Genomic DNA, 16,986 nt, shown 5'->3' with positions numbered 1-16,986 from the left:
GCTCCTGTGGTCAAGAAATTTGCCTACTTCTATTTGATGTGGTGCTTCTCAAACTTGTTGAAAAACAGAACCAGTTACCACTTGTGATTAGTCACCGTAACTCTGCACGGTCCTGGCTGGGAAACGCTGCCACTATAAATGCAGAGCCAAAGTCAACTCCCCAGAGTGTAAATGCACAGTCAGAACAAAGCACAACCTCCTCTGAGGTCTCCAAAGTTCAATAGCCTGACACAGAGGAGCGAGAATGTTTGCCAAATGCCGTGGTGACCAGTGACTGGGCCTCACATCTCCAGTGCCTGCATCTCAACAGTACGTGCAGGTCTGCAGGATTTTCCTAGGCGTGTGCGGCCCCTTCTAGTTTAGCACACGTTCTGCTCTTACACTCCATGAGAAATCAGTACTACACCAACCACATTAGGGAGCTCTAGGGGCTTAGTGGGAGAGTTGTGCTGCCAACCCAAAGACATGTGGTTCGAATCCACTCTCCTGTGAGCTTTTCTGTCTCTGAAAACCCACTGGAGGTCTAAGTCAATTGCTACTTGATGGTACACAACTACCACCTTCCACCAGACTCACTGTTCTAGACTTTGGTTTACCAGTTGCCATCAGGTCAACTGGGTGATGGACATTCCTTGAAACTGTGCTTCCTGGGGTGACCAGTGGCTGATCTGGGGGGAGTAGAATGCCACCTCTTTCTTCAGAGGCACTTCTGCGTGGACTAAAAAAAAGCACTGTTTCTGGCTAGAAGCCCAGCACTTGAGTCATTTTCACTACCCACCACAAAACCAATTGCCAGTAACTCAGGGTGACCTTAGGTGTTACAGAGAACTGCACTCCTAGTAGCCAATGATATAGGAAGTCATTATGGTAAATTAAAGGTCATACATCTCCAAAGGTTCAAATCCACCAGCAGCCCCACAGAAGATGGGCATTCTCCTCCCTCACAATTGTGGTTGTTGTTACTAGGTGTCATTGATTTCCTGTGACTCATAGCTACCCTATGTGCAATAGTTTTGAACCCTTCCCTATCCTGAATCAGTTTCATTGACTCCAACCACCTACCCTCATCACTCCGGCTACTTTATCAATCTATCTCATTCGATGTCTTCCCCTCCTACAATATTGCTACACCCTTCCAAGCATGATGACCTTCTCCAAGGACTCGTCCACATGCCCAAAGTATGTGAGACAGAGCTTCAAAATCCTATTCTCCAGGGAGAAACTTGATTTCACCCTCTCTAGGGTAGACCTGTTGGTTCTCTTAGCAGTCCATGGTATATCCAATACTCTTCTCCTGCACCACAACTCAGAGGCATCAGTTCTTCTTCTGCCATTGTCTTTAGTCATTGTCAAGCTCTCTGATGCACAGCAAGTAATTTCTAAGATAATGGCCAGGATCTGGCAGATCTTAGTTTCTAAAACTGGCATCACTGCTTATGAGGACTTTAGAGAGGTGGCCTTCTCTGTCAGAAGTTGTGTGGGGAAATGGTAGGGATGATAGTACCTCCTTGGGCCATCTGATGGAGTCAGAGGCTGAAGTCCAGAAAGGGGGAGTACCTGGTTATGGCCACACACCATGTGAGGTGGTCAGGGTATCCCCCAAAGAAGGGAGAGCATCCTGGTGAACAACTGGGGTTTGAGGTAAAGTAACCTGGGCTTTTTTCAATAAACAATACCATGAGGTAACCATGGTCTTTTCAAATCACTTGCTATGCTGCTGAGAGCTGAACAATGAATAAGGACAACACGAGAACTGATGTCTTTGAGCTGTGGTGTTGGAGAAGAGTACTGAGTATCCCATGGACTATCAAAAGAACAGTTATGTCTTGGAGAAAGTGCAGCCAGAATGCTCCTTGGAAGTGAAGCTATCAAAGCTTCATCCCACATACTTTGGGCACATTACTAGCAGAAGTTCTTCCTTGGAGAGGAATATCATGCTTGGAAAGGTGGGGGATGGCAAGAAGAGAAAGACCCTCAACCAGGTGTACTGACCCAGTGACTGTGGCAGTGAGCTTGAGTGTCAGAGATTGTGAGGATGGCACAGGACAGAACAGGGTTCAGATCTGTTAGTCGAAGGGTCGCTAGGGGTCATGCTCAACTCGATAGCACCTAACAACAACCACCTGGGCTTCAGGCTCTGATTCTGCCATTTTACCTATCCTGCCTTGGGCAAGAAACTTGCCAGTAGAGACCACTGAGTCAGAAGTGACTTACAATGCACCTCAGAAGGAAACACTGCCCGACTCTGTGACATCCTCACAATCGCTGCTCAGAGGAAGCCCATACTTGTAGCCACTGTGTCCACCCAGCTCACTGAAGGTCTTTCTCTTTTCATTATCACTCTATTTCACCAAGCCTGACTTCTTCCATCAGGGACCAGCCCCTCCTGACGGCATGCCAATCAAGCAAGTGGGGATAAGCTTCTAAGGTTGCTGTAGAGTCTGGACTCAAAGCTGGTTTAAGTGATTACGGTCTTGGTTGATTTGAATGATACGGTCTTATCTATGGCAATCACTCAGTAATTAGTCTGTCTGCCTGTCTGTCTGTCTGTCTCTCTGTCTCTCTCTCTCTCTCACACACACACACACACACACACACACAAAACACTGCAGCACACTGCCTGTGTGAAGATGTAGAAAGAGTCTCCCAGACTGCAAACCAGCCTCCTCATGCAACTGCACTCCACAGCATGTCCCATGGCTCTTTTCCCCTGTGTAGATCTCTCTGGGTCTTTCTTCCGAGGTATGTATGGACTTGAACCTTCCTCCTTTCAGTTAGCAACTCAGTATGTTAACTGTTTTCAACACCCAGGGACTCTATAACTTCACCAGCCTCCACAGAAAACACATTACTGCTCAGCCAAAGACCCAAACTATACTCCACTGGAGTGGGCCATCTCCACCCTGTTTCTCCTAGCTGGCACCAACACACCAGTGCGGACAGTGGGAAACAATGTTAACTGTGCAAGCTCTGCTGGTTTCCTGCTTTCACATGGATAAAATGAGCAGCCGTCATGGTGGGCTCCCTTCTTAGCGATACAAAAGGACCAAGTGCATGCAGCTGCCTTCTTTTAATTACAGCCCAGAACGCTGTAAACTCTTCGACTATGTCTCAGGTTACACCCGTCTCATCCAAGTCCGACAAAGGTTTCAAACATTCCCACGATGCATCCTGTTGTTCCCACTGGTCTCCTGCCTGTATCCATTCTCAGAAACACTGGCTTAGCAGTCACTTAAAAATTCAAGCCATTCAATGTGTAGTCCCCAAAAAAGCATAGGGTGTTGTCACTGACATTTTCTGATTAAAGGATCCTAGAATGAGAAATTGCTGCCAAAACAGAGAGCATCTGATAAAGCCAGATTTTAATGGTGCAGGAGTGGCATCCACTTCCTAAATAACAAGCCTCTGGAAACTCTAAGAATTTTTATAATTGTGGATCGTTGTAGAGGGGCTTCAGGCCTTTGGTTCATAGGGTTGCTATGAGTCGTGCTCGACTTGAAGGCAATCAACACCACCACCACCACCACCATTTCAATAAAACACTGTGTCTTATTTATTGAGGCTGCACCATCGAGCCCATTCTGGCTCTTAGCATCCCTCCACTGAGTCTGCAAGTCTGGGAAACTTCAGAGGGATCACCTATCCTTTTCCTTACAGAGCAGCTGGTGGACTTGACCTTTCTGGCTAATAGGCTGACAACTTATACACTACATCACCAAAGTTTAACAAACAGCAATTTATCTGCCATTTAGGAGGCTACAAGTTGAGACTCAAGGTACCGACTAGGGGAAGACTCTTGTTTCCTTTCACTGTCTGTGACTCTAGCATCCTTTTAAGATTTCCAGGTGTCTTGCATCTATCTTTCCCTGAGTACAGGAAGTTCTCAGCACAGGGACCCCTGGTCCAAAGGAAACACTCCCTCCCTGGCTCCTTCCTTGTGGTACTGAGGTTCCCCCTTCCCTGCTTGCTTCTCAGTCCTTTTCTCTATTATAAAATGAACGGTGATGCAGGTCACACCTCAGGGAAACGCTCCTTGTATCAGATCATGGCCCTGACCTGAGCCAGCATAATGCATCCCTTCCTAATCCCTTTACAAATGATTGGCTGATCACATCAGATCAATATCACAGAAAATAATTACATCATCACCTAACTGTCAAATCACTGAGAATCATGACCCAACTGAGTCAACACATATTTCAGGAGGGACATATTTCATCTACAACACGCTCTACTTTTTGGTCACCTAAAATACATGTCCTTATTACATGCAAAACACTTTCACCACATCCTATCATTTCAAAAGTCTTAAATCAACTCTGTATCCAAATTCTATCCTGGAGTAAAACTCTTCATTTGTAAATCTAGAATACAAGTTATCTGCTTTAAAAGTGCAATGATGGAACAGTCAACAGGGAAAATATTTTCATTCTAAATGGGAGGGATTATGAAGAAATAAAACCTAAAAGGCACAAAGTAAAAACCAAAACAACCAGCAAAAACTTAATTTCGCTTCTCAAGGTTTGAAAATCACTCTCTGCTCTCTAAGATTGGTCCTGTAGTGCAGATTCTAGACATTGCCCATGTTCTCTGGATTCTGGGTTGAGGTCCTTTGGCCCTGGGCTTCATCTGTAGGCCCACTGAGTTTGGATCTCTCCTTCTACTAAATACTATTCTACTATCCAACTGAATGATTCCAACCCCTTGGGCCATTAGGTCTTGTTCTTCTGCCCCTTAGGCTTGGCAGTCTTGCCCCTTGGCTTTGTAAAGAGGAACTGGTCTCATTCCTCTAACACTTGTGAATGTCATCCTGGAATTCTGGATGGTGAAGATATGGTTCTCTGAAATCTAGGAGGCCATGGTCTGACCCTTTGAGATCCAGAAGGCTGTGGTTCCATCCTGAGAGGCTCCCGGTCATGGCCGTACCCGTTGAGACCACAGCAGTTCTTCCTGTGCTCTTGTCTCTTTAGTTAGTTGCTTCCTGATTCCTTGGCTTCTCTGTTCCTTGAGCCTTCTGGGCCAGCCTACCACCTGTCATATTCAGACATTACATTCTTTAGCTCTCCCAGTAAGTGCCCAGAGGCAGAAAGCCTCAGCTTAAGGGTGCTCAGCAGTCTTTGTTGGTCAAGAAGCATAGCTCTAACAAGTGCTCAGAAGTACCCTACTCTGCCATGAAGCCTCCTGCCCAGAGGTGCTCATCTGCCTGGCTTTGTGGCCCAGCTGCCATGGCACCTTGTGCCGCCTCCTAGATCTGTTATCACTGTTTATCTGCTGCTGCCTCTCTCTGTCTGCATCATCTTCAGTCTTACAACCCTCCTCACTTCCTTCTGAGCCCCCCCAAGATGTTCCTTTTATAGATATCATTCCATCAACTGTTTCTTCAAGGCAATCTAGGTTTTTATTATTGTTTTGTCAGGTGCCATCGAGTTGAGTACACTCATAATGTCTCTATGAACAATAGACTTGAACCCTGTCCTGTCCTGTGCCATCCTTACCATCCCTGACACACTTGAGCCCACCGTTACAATCACTGTGTCAATCCATCAAAATAGGGTCTTCCTCTCTTCGGTTAATCCTCCACGTTTCCAAGTCTGATGTCCTTATCCAAGGAACAGCCTCTCGTAACAGCACACGCAAAGAACGTGAGATGAAGCTTCTCCATCCTCTGTGCCTCTCAGAAGCACTCGGATTGAACTTTCTCCAAGACATATCTGTTTGGTTTTTGGCAGTCCATGGAATATTCTGTTCTCTTCTCCAACACTATAACTCAAAGGCATGAATTCTTCTTCTATAATCCTTATTCACTGTCCAGCTTTCAGATACATAGTAGGTGACTGGAAAGATGATGGCTTGAATCAAATGCACCTTAGCCCTCACACTGACATCATTGTTCCTCAGTAATTTGGAGAGGCCCCTGATGGCAGACTTTCCCAGTGCAGTACGTCTCCTGACTAATGGCACAGACAGTAGCACTGTGGATCCAATAAGATGCAATTGTTGACAACATCAACCTTTTCTCCTTTTATTATGATGTTGCCTATTGGTCCATTGGTGAGAATTGCTATTTTCTTGATGTTAAGCTGTAATCCATAGTGAAGGCTGCAATCCTTGAACTTCTTCAGCAGGTGACTTTTGTTATGAGGTACCTGAAAATTCTACCAGCCTCTACTAATTACCCAATTCCATAATTGCTTCCACACTACAGGTATCAGAGAAGCAGTCTATTCTTCTGGTATCAGAGTCTTTCTTAGTTAGGCAGTGCTTTCATAATAGAAATACCACAAGTGAATGGATCGCTTTGTTGTTGTTGTTTAATGCCATCGAGTCGTAGACGACTCATAGCGATCCTATGCATGAAGAGCCTGAGCACTGTTCGTACATAGAGTTTCCAGAGGCAAGCCATTTTGGAAGTGGATGCCGCTCCTGCTTCCAGGCTTGATTTAGTCGGGAAGCTCCAGCCAACACTGTCCACCATGGGTGCCCATTACCATGATTGGCACATCACTGTCACAGGCTTCAGCATCACAGCAACCACGAGTTACCTCTGTACAGCAACACACAGACCAGTGCTATACCACCTAGAAGAATGTTTGACAGGAAGACAATTTGAACCTGGCCCGAGGGCCACAGGCCCAAGGCCCCTTTGGGCTTAAGGCCACCTCCTGGTTCAAACCCTAGGCCCAGGCTGGCTAGCCTCACTCCAGGGACAGAGCAAACCTGCATGTCAAACACATTCCCAGAAAAGCAGTCTACTCCAAAGCTTGCCATGATTCCTGCACTCCCCACCACCACGCGCCTGCCTTCTGGCAAGGAGAGCTTCCCATGAGCCTGCGAAGGCGCCAGCCAAACCAGGAACAACATGGCCGCTTCCTTCCCAGCTTCCTTTGGCTTAAGGCCACCTCCTGGTTCAAATCCTAGGCCCAGGCTGGCTAGCCTCACTCCAGGGACAGAGCAAACCTGCACGTCAAACACATTCCCGGAAAAGCAGTCCACTCCAAAGCTTGCCATGATTCCTGCACTCCCCACCACCACGCTCCTGCCTTCTGGCAAGGAGAGCTTCCCACAAGCCTGCGAAGGCGCCAGCCAAATCAGGACATAGATTCATTATCTTACAGTGCAGAAAGCTAGAAGTTCAAGTGCAAGGTGCCAGCTATAGGGCAAAGTCTTTGCTTCCTTTCAATATCTGTGGATCTCGCATCCTTTTGAGACCTCCATGTGTCTAAGCGCCAATCTTTCCCTGGCTCTAGAAGGTTCTCAGCACAGGGACCCAGGTCCAGAGGATATGCTCCTCTCCTAGCTCTTCTTTTCAGGTTACATTGAGATTTCGCCTTTTCTGTTTGCTTCTTTTTCCTTTTAGAAATTGTAAGGTAAAAAATACTGCAGGTCACATCCCAGGGAAACTCCCTTACATCAGACTGGGGCTGTAACTTGAGTTTAGTGTGATGTATCTCACATTAATCTCCTTTACAACTTACTGGCTGATCACAACATTGGAGATTATTAAATCATTACATAACTGCCAAACTGCATCATTATACAATTGCCAAATCAATGACAATCAGTTGACATATATTGTGGGAAGACTACAGAAGAGTTCTGAAGATTCCTTCATTGAAATGAATTTAAAAAAAAAAAGAGTATTGAAGATTCCATGGATTGCCAAAAGAACACACAGATATGTCTCAGAGACGGTGTAGCCAGAGTGTTCCTTGGAAGCAAAGATGGCAAAGCTTTGGACATGCTACTAGGAAAGATATTTTCTTGGAGAGAAACAACATATTTGGAGAGATGGAAGGTCGATGGAAGAGAAGAACCTCAACCAGAGGGACTGACAGAATGACTGTAGCAATGGGCTTGAGTGTGTCAGATATTGTTAGGATGGCACAGGACAGGGTTCTGTTGTTCACAGCATCCCTATGAGTCATACTCAACTCGATGGCACCTATCAACAATATCAAATCCATGATTTTGCTTACATAGCAGTATTTGTTGTTGATTGCCATCGAGTCGAGCATGACACTAGAAGTCACTACCTAACTTGGGAGGGACTGGAGAGCACTACGCTGAGTGAACTAAGTTAGTCCATAAGGACAAATACAGTCTACAACTATTATTGTGGAAGGAGTATGAAGATCCAAGAGGGGGAGAGGGTGGAAGCAGATGGGCGAGGATGGGCGGGGAGGGTATTAATCATAGGGTTGCACAATTTGATAGGTAGGTGGGGGTGAAGGAAATGGGAAAGATCTTGTGTGAAAAACAATGTATTCAAGCTTTGTAAACAAATCAGTATAAAATGAAATTTTTTAAAAAAGTTGTTGTTCTCTTATGTTCTAGAACAGAACTATGTTCCACAGGCTTTTCAATGGCTAACTGTTCAGAAGTTGCTCTCCAGGTCTTCCATTCAAGATGGACACAGCCCTGATGGCATAGTGCATACCAAAAGGTTGGCAGTTCAAATCCATCACCAGCCATTCCACAGATGAAAATGAGACCACTGCCTCTCATAAAGACTAACAGCCTCAGAAACCTGATGGAGAATCTTTATGAGTCAGAATCAACTCAAAAGCAGTGAGTTGGGACCTGAACTGCCAACCTTTTAGTTAACAGCTGAGAGCTTTAACAGCTTGCCCCACTAAGGGGCCCTTCTGGGTGTTAAACTGAGCTACAAAGCTAATTGTCACTTTTCCCTCCATCCTGCCATCCTAAAATAAGAAGAGGAGATGGGAAGAAAAAAAAATAAGGAAAATATGAAAGAAAACAATTGATGTCTACAAGTCTGTGTTTTCCAGTGGGGCCAAAGCATGCTGGGTAGCACAGGATGAGCAATGATGCCAGTCTGAAGACTAAGCGTGCCTGATTCAGGTCATGGTCTTTTCAATTATTTGCTATGCTTCTGAGAACTGGACAATAAATGACAGAAGAATTATTGATGCCTTTGAACTATGGTGTTGGAGAAGAGCACTGAACAACCCATGCACTGCCAAAACAACAAAGAGATACATACTGGGGAAAGTGCACTTTAGAGTGTCCCTTGGAAGCAAGGATACAAGAAGCTTCATCTCACAGACTTGTGGTATGTCGCTAGGAGAGGCTATTCCTTGTAAAGAGATGTCATGCTTGGAAAGGTAAGGGGACAGTGAAGGAGAGGAAGACCCTCAGTGAGGTGGACTGACACAGTGACTGCAGCAATGGGCTCAAGTGTGTTGGAGACTGAGGATGGTGCGGGATAGGGCAGGATTCAGGTATGTTGTTCACAGGGTTGCTGTGAGTTGGCTCACAGAGTTGGCTCGGCAGCACCTAACAGCAACAACAACAACATGAGTCTGTGTGTATGGGGCAGGGAACTGTAGGAATTTCAATAGCTTCCCACCCTCCCATCTTGGTTTATCTTTCATGAGCTGCGAAAGCACATTCATTGCAGAGACCTCAAAGGCCACACAGCCTGATGTCCTGATGGCATTCTCTGAGAGACGAGCTGCCACTTCCATTCACGTTGGAGGAAGTTCATGATGTCAGTGGGACTCTTCCAATTCAGGCCCGACTCCCACTGGAGCCGACAGATTTTTACATAGCTATTTATAGCACAGGCAGAAAATAAATTATACATGATGTTGGCCCCATTGGGAGTGAAATCACACATTAATGCATCAATTCTTCTTGCATTTTTATCAGCCCTGAAATCGGGAAGCTAACAGGACAATTAGGATGCAAAATGCACTCCCTCAAAGGAATCTGACGAGTTAGCTGCCTAACCTGGGGAATTATCAGTCGTAACAGGGATTTTGGAGGAGTCTAAAAATAGACTGGAAGCTAAGGATTTTGGAAGGACTGTGATGAATCTAAAGAGTGGTAAGAGCCCTATGGTGACTTGGTAGTAGTCATTACACCATTTGCAGAGGGAGAGAATGGGATAGTGCCTTTCTCTCTGAGAAAAAACAGCGTGTGACATCTACCAAAAAACCCTAACTCCTTTCGAGAAAATTCCATCCAAGAGGGAAACAATGCACTTGGAAACAATGCTCCTTTCTAAAGCACAACATATTGGGTTTGACTTTAAACCTTTCATCAGGGGGAGCTCTGGTGGCCTAGTGGCAAGAAACTGCACTGCAATCCCAGAGGCGTACGGTTCGAATCCACCAGATGCTCTGCCGGAGGAGGCGCAATATCCTCCTGTACCAGTCAGATCTGATTTGACGGTACACACACACAAAATAAAAAAAAAAATTTAAAAAAAAAAACCACCTTTCATCAAAGTTCACATTCCTACAGACCTTTAATAAAGCATCCGAGAAGATGGAGCTTGATCTGAATGAACAAGACGGGGTGGGGGGTACCTCAAAAATTTATAGCCACAGTTCCTACATTACAGGGAATATTGATCTGGGGGTAGATCACAGCTTCGTGGCACCATTTTTTTCCTACATGATGGAAGACACTGAGAGCATGAGAACATGTACTCATGCATGTAAAGCCAGGACTCCCTGTGGTCTGGGGATTAATGAACACTGTAATGGCTAGCCAAAACCAGAAGTTCAAGTCCACGTAAGGGTGTCTCAGAAGAATGGTTGTTGTTTGCTTTTAGAAACTCAGTCACTGCCACCCAAGCAGACATATACACACTCATGTTTATCATGGCTTTGTTCACAATAGCAAAGAGGTGGAAACAACGTAAGTGCCCATCAACAAATGAATGGATAGAGAAACTGTGCTATAGTCACACAATGGAATACTACGCTACCTTGAAAAGCAAGGAACTCATGAAATATTATACAAAATGGGTGACCCTGGAGGACATTATGCTGACTGAAATATCTCAGTCACAAAAAGACAAATATTGCATAGTGCCACTGTTGTAAAATGGGACTGGGGGTAACTTAAGAAAAGGGGATAAATAATGCATACTGCATTGAAACAGATGAGGGAGAGAACTGTTTAAAAGGGATATATGATTAGGTATTATTTTCATGACAGGAGTTCAGAATAAGAGATGCATAGTACAGTGTACTAGGTGGGGGGAGGACTGTATACTAATTAAAGAATTTTTTTTTCTCTTCAAGGAGAAGAGTGAACTAAGAGGTGGGGTGGGTAGGGAGGAAAGTGTGCAACAATGTATGAATGGAAATCCAAAGTCTCTGTAAACTTACATTAAAATTTTTAAAAAAGGACAAATACTGTGTAGTGCCACTGTTGTAAAATGGGACTGCCATAGGGGTTTGGGGAAAACTGAAAAAGACAGGATAAATTATGTATACTGCATTGAAACATATGAGAGAGAGAACTGTTTAAAAGGGATATATGATTAGGTAATATTATCATGACAGGAGTCCAGAACAAAGGCTGCACAGTGGAGTGGACTTGGGGGGAGGAATTGTATAACAATGAAAGAATTTTTCTTTTATTTTTCACAGAGAAGAACAAACTGGAGGGGAAGGGTGGCCATGGAGAAAAGTGCAACAATGAATGAATGGAAATATAAAATCTCTGTAAATTGTCATTAAAATTAATAATAATAATAATTTTTTAAACTACAAAACCAAAATAACTCAGTCACTATAAACCTTACAGAGCACAGTTCTCTTCGGATACCCATGGAGTTGCTGCCAGTCACAATAAGTTCAACACAACAAGTTTGGGGTTTTAGATATAAAAGAAATAAACCAGTACAAAGAACCATCCTCCTATTCTGGGTTTTAGAGAGGCTTCAGAACCTGGCCACCTCATCCTAACCCACGTCTTCCTGCAACTGCTGTCAGAGCCTGGATGAGTTTGAGAAATTTCCTGGGCTTTAAGTTCAGCACCAGGCTTTCTTATATAGAGTGATCTCAGCTCCCAAGATCCCCCTGTAACCCGTGTCATTCTTCTTAGAGATTGGCAAGGTCTTCACACACTACAAGGAACTCTGGTGGCATAATGCAAAAATATCAGGCTGCTAACTGAAAGGTAAGCAGTTTGAATCCACTAGCTGCTCCAAAGGAGAAAGTTGGGGAGCTCTGGTGGCCTAGTGGTAAGAAGCTGCACTGCAGTCCCAGAGGTGCGTGGTTCAAATCCACCAGATGCTCTGCCGAGGAAGGAGGGACAATTTCCTCCCGTACAAGTCAGATCCGATTTGACGGTACACACACAAAATAATAATAATTAAAAAAAAAAAAAACAAAGGAGAAAGTTGGGCAGTTTCCACCTAGAAATATTTACATCCTCAGAAACCCAATGGAGGGTCGTTAATGACTAGAAATCAACTCAACGGTAATGGATTTGGTTTCTTTTTTCCCAAAGGCAGGCAGTGTGACTCCACCAGCTACTTCCTGAGAGAAAGATGGGCAGTCTCCTCCGGGGTGATTTACAGCCTCGGCAAACCCACTGGACGGTCAGCGATGAGTGGGTTCTGATTTGATGGCACACAACAACAATGATGACGGCATGGCAGATGTGCAGAACAGTGGAGAAGCTGTTAACCTTACATCAAGATGTAAAAAACTTTCCAGAAAACCTGGGCAAGAGGCTGAGAGAAGCCACAGTGAGCTCTGGGTTAGCCTTTAAGAGCAAATGACTTTAAACAGCACTTTGGGACAAAGATGTCATTGACTGTGACCCCAGATTTACTGCACTGGCCATAGAATACAGTAAATAACCCCGGTGTGGCCGTGGGTGGGTAAAGGGCACACACCAATTACACAGATGAACAAGCTCGTTATTCAACAAGGAAAAAGCAAGGACTTCTGAGTTCAGGTGAGACGCGGCATCTCCTTCTGAAAAATCAGCCACTGGAAAGGTGCGTGGAGGACACATCTCTACCCTGACACACCTCAGGTTCCCCAGAGTAGGGGCTATTGAACGGCAACTGGTCTATCAGCCAAGAGTAAAACGTGGAGCATCCCTTCTTTACAAATTACAGGCTTCAATGTGGATTAAGGCTCAGTATCAAGAAGACTCTCACCACTGGGCCAACTGGCAGCATCAGGATGGATGGTGAAGAGATTGAGATTGCTAACAACTTTAGTTTGCTTGACTCCACGGTCAACACTCTTGGGATCAGCAGCCAGGAAATTAAAAGACATATTGCCATGGGAAAGTCTGCTGTTAGAGACCTCTCCAGGGTACTGAAGAGCAATGGTGTCACTCTGGAGACTAAGGTGCACCTGATATGAGCCATGGTCTTTGCAATCACTTGGTATGCATCAGAGAGCTGGAAAATGACTAGGGAGGACAGAAGGAGAATTGATGCCTTTGAGCTATGGTGCTGGAGAAGAGTACTGAATGTACAATGGACTGCCAAGAAAACAAACAGATTCATTCTGAAGAGGGTTAAACTGGGCTGATCCTTGGAGGCACGGATTCTGAGGCTTCATCTGACATATTTTAGATATGTAGCAAGGAGGGACCCGTCCTTGGAGAGGGTCATCATATTTGGGAGGGTGGAGGAACAGCAAAGGAGGGGAAGACCCTCTATGAGGTGGACTGATTCAGTCACTGGGGTAATCGTGGTGGGTGTGTCAGAGGCAGTGAGTTTGGCACAGGACAGAGCAGAGTTTAGGGCTATTGTACATAGGGTCACTATGAGTCGCAGGTGATTTGACGGCACATAACAACAACAACAACAACAACAAACATCCTTCTCACTTGATAGGGTTTGGTTAGTTTGGTTGTTTGGAGAGCAGCAGTAGGGATTCTGTGCCCAGAAATGTTTTTGTCTTCAGAGTTTCTGTAACTGTTTTTCCGAGTTCGAATTACTGCTGCGGAGTCTCACACCCCTGAAGGCTTTGTAGTTCTCGACTCTCTATCTACCTGTTGAGTTTTGCTAAGTGTGGTGTGCAGGTTTCAGACTGTCTACTGCTCCACTCCTTTCAAATGTGGCTTCAGAAGCAGTAAAAACGCCATCTAAGACTGTTCCCCGGCTCCCTGACTTGGGACAACTCGAGCCGGTTAGAGTTTTATCTCATGTCGTCAAACTCATACAAACTGAAACCCTGAAATAGGTGCCGGGGAACAGGCACGCTTTCCCCACGATGGCTTCCGTGTGGTTTTTGACAGTTGCTGTTGTGTGCCATTGAGTCAGAACCGACCCGCAGCCGGCCCTTCAGTGAGGTTTCAAAGGCAGTAAACTGCACAGGAGGAGACTGTCCATGTTTCTTCCACGAAGCATTTGGTGGATTTGAACCATGTGCCTTTGGTTTGGCAGCACAACTTCTTACCTCTAGGCCACCAGAGCTCCCTCCTCAATTTGGCATTTAAAAAAAACCCAAACAAACAAAAAACAAAGAATCAAAACAACCCCAAACAACTCATGCCATCAAGTTGATTCTGACACCAAGCGATCCTCCATTGGGTTTCTGAGGCTATAAAATCATTTTCTTTTCTTGATTTTCATGTATTCATATACACTGTGCTTCATTCATGTACACTGTGTTTTTGTTATTGTTGTTATGTGGCGTGGAGTCACCTGCAACTCATAGCGACCCTATGTACCACAGCCCTAAACTCTGCCCTATCCTGCGCCAATCTCACCATCTCTGACACACCTACCCCCATTACCGCGGTCACTGAATCAATCCTCCTCATCGAACGTCTTCCTCTCCTGTGCTGTGTTTTATACAATCATTATGTACATTGTGATTTATTGCCTAAAAAAACCCACTGGAGGGTCAGCTATGGGCCAGTTCCAACTCAACAGCCGGCAAACAACCTCAACTTTGCTTCAGCGGGGAGTGGCAAGGGAAATATGAATAAATATGAATTTAGTAAAAGACCTATATAAAAGCCGGTGCCTTTAGGCAAAAGAACCTTTCAAATTGTTGCAATATGTTCATTACCATCGTGTTCCGTTTCTTTTGCACTGCTGACATTTTCAACATCATTTTGACTGGAAACTTTTATACCCACGTTTCCCTATTCCCTAATGACATAAGAAGAGAAAAACACGCATATTATTCTAAGCATTGGTTTTTGACGACACAGATCCTAAATACCTGTAGTGGTGCATTCGTAGTCAAAGCTGGTCACCTCATTGAGCTTCTTTTCCTGGTACTCCGGGGGACCGGTACACAGGACATCAGAAACCGTGGAATTCGTCATCTTCAACCACAGATACAACCACTTGGCCTTGCAATCACACTCGAACTTATTGCCCCTTAAATCGCTACAAAGCAAGACAGATCACAGACAGACACACACAGAGACACAGGTCTGTTTGGAACCGCTTGGCAGTTCTCTGCAACTCCAGGGTTGCCAACAGCTTAAGATATTTAACAGCCCACAAAAACCTGAATAGCTTTCTATAATAATGTGGTATCCAAAGCATTCTAATTCCTGCACTTGCTACTGACCTTATTTCATGCTCCTTGGAGCCAGGATGCTAAGTTGTGAGCAAGCGAGAGTCCTAATGTGTCCCAACCCTGTCACATTGCTACTTTTTCCAAACTCGCTTACAAGTGTCACCACGTGGGGCTGAAAAAAAAGTGGGTAGGCAGGTGACAGAAGCCACCTTCACACACAAGTTCCCAGAAACTAAATAGATTATCACAGGACGGTACCTTCCACCTGGACAATGGAAACCCTAAGATCTTGGTAAACTATGTCCAGAAATGGCAAGGCAAATGCTAGAAGAAAAAACAGAGGTGCTATGTTGGGCAAGGGGCACCTTCTGCCCAGCCGGCCCAATGTACGCCTCCCTAGCAAGAACAGTAAGTATAAATGGCAAAAGTCAACACCATGCCAACTGTAAGCTGTTTCCCAGCATGCACTGTTCTGTTACAGAATTCCAGAATTTCCAGGAAAGCTAGGGGTGTTTGGGGAGAGAAGAAGCAGAGGCAGCACTTAAAGCGCTGATTAACTGGGACACAAGGACCATGCACAGAAACTTAATTTTCATTACTTACAGTTCAATCAGAGAGTCTAAATCACTGAAGACGTCCCTGGGGAGGGCTTTGATGTGGTTATTGGCCAAAGAACTAGAACGAGAAAGTTACATCGTAATGTGGTTATTATATCTTCATGCCCTGCCACTCTGATGTTCCTTAAACAAAGCTAATGATTTAAAAACAGAGCCCTGAGCTTCTCTGTCACAGCACGGTTCAGCTTTGGCCATTCACTGCGAGGAAAGAAATGGGTTCACTTATGACACAGAGAGACAGTACCAGTGCTAGGAATGTGATTTACTGTTTGTCTTTGATTTTTAGACAGCATTGCTTAAGTTCTTTTGTTGTTGTTGTCAGATGCCATTGAGTCAAGTACAACTCTCAATGATCTTATGAATAACAGATTGGAACCCTGTCCTATCCGGTGCCATCTTCACATCTCTGGCACACTTGAGCCCATTGCTGCAGTCACTGTGTCAATCCACTTGCTGATGGTCTTCCTCTCCTTCACAGTCTCTCCACCTTTCCAAGCATAATGTCCTTTTCCAAGGACTAGCCTCTCCTAGCAACATGCCCAGAATATAGAGCAAAGCTTCACCCTCCTTTCTTCCAAAAAGCAATAATCTGGCTGCACCTTTTCCTAGACACATCTCTATTTTTTTTGGCAGACCATGGGACAATTCAGTACCCTCCTCCAAAACCAATGGTGTTGAACACTCTGAACTCCAACAGTTCAAAGGCATCAATTATTCCTCTGTCATCCTTATTTACTGTCCAACTATCAGGAGCATAGCAAGTGATTGAAAATACCATGGCCTGAATCAGGCACACCTTAGTCCTCAAACTAGCATCATTTCTCCTCAGCAGTTTGGATAGCTCCCTGACTACCTTCTTTTCCAGTGCAATATGTTTCTGGATCTCCTGAAACTACTATCATTCTCTCTATAGATTGGCTAAATCTCAGAAAGTTTCCTGGGTTATTAATACCGATTCAAACCAAACCCACTCCCATAGAGTCAATTCTAACTCAAGAAAACCCTCCAATGAGCATATAAGTTATAAATCATTATAGGAGAAGACTGCCACTTTTCTCCTGCAGAATGGACAGTGGATGTGCACTGGTGACCAGAAGCTC

At 44.8% G+C, this 16,986-nt stretch overlaps 1 protein-coding gene across 1 annotated transcript in view; it reads right to left on the bottom strand.

Moving 5' to 3' along the window:
- The window catches only part of LGI2 (leucine-rich repeat LGI family, member 2), a 57,125-nt gene that overhangs the window by 20,452 nt on the left and 19,687 nt on the right, over window positions 1-16,986 (bottom strand). The window contains exons 5-6 of the mRNA XM_006899271.1: window positions 15,873-15,944; window positions 14,964-15,133 (exon numbers count right to left, since the gene is read on the bottom strand). Coding sequence (XP_006899333.1) covers window positions 14,964-15,133; window positions 15,873-15,944 — 242 coding nt within the window. The remainder of the gene's footprint in view (window positions 1-14,963; window positions 15,134-15,872; window positions 15,945-16,986) is intronic.

The sequence above is a fragment of the Elephantulus edwardii genome, unplaced genomic scaffold, assembly GCF_000299155.1.
Source record: "Elephantulus edwardii isolate Elephantulus edwardi_28Jun2011 unplaced genomic scaffold, EleEdw1.0 scaffold00251, whole genome shotgun sequence".
Taxonomy (NCBI): domain Eukaryota; kingdom Metazoa; phylum Chordata; class Mammalia; order Macroscelidea; family Macroscelididae; genus Elephantulus; species Elephantulus edwardii.
The sequence above is the reverse complement of the archived record's forward strand: the minus strand, read 5'-3'. Positions and strand labels throughout refer to the sequence as shown.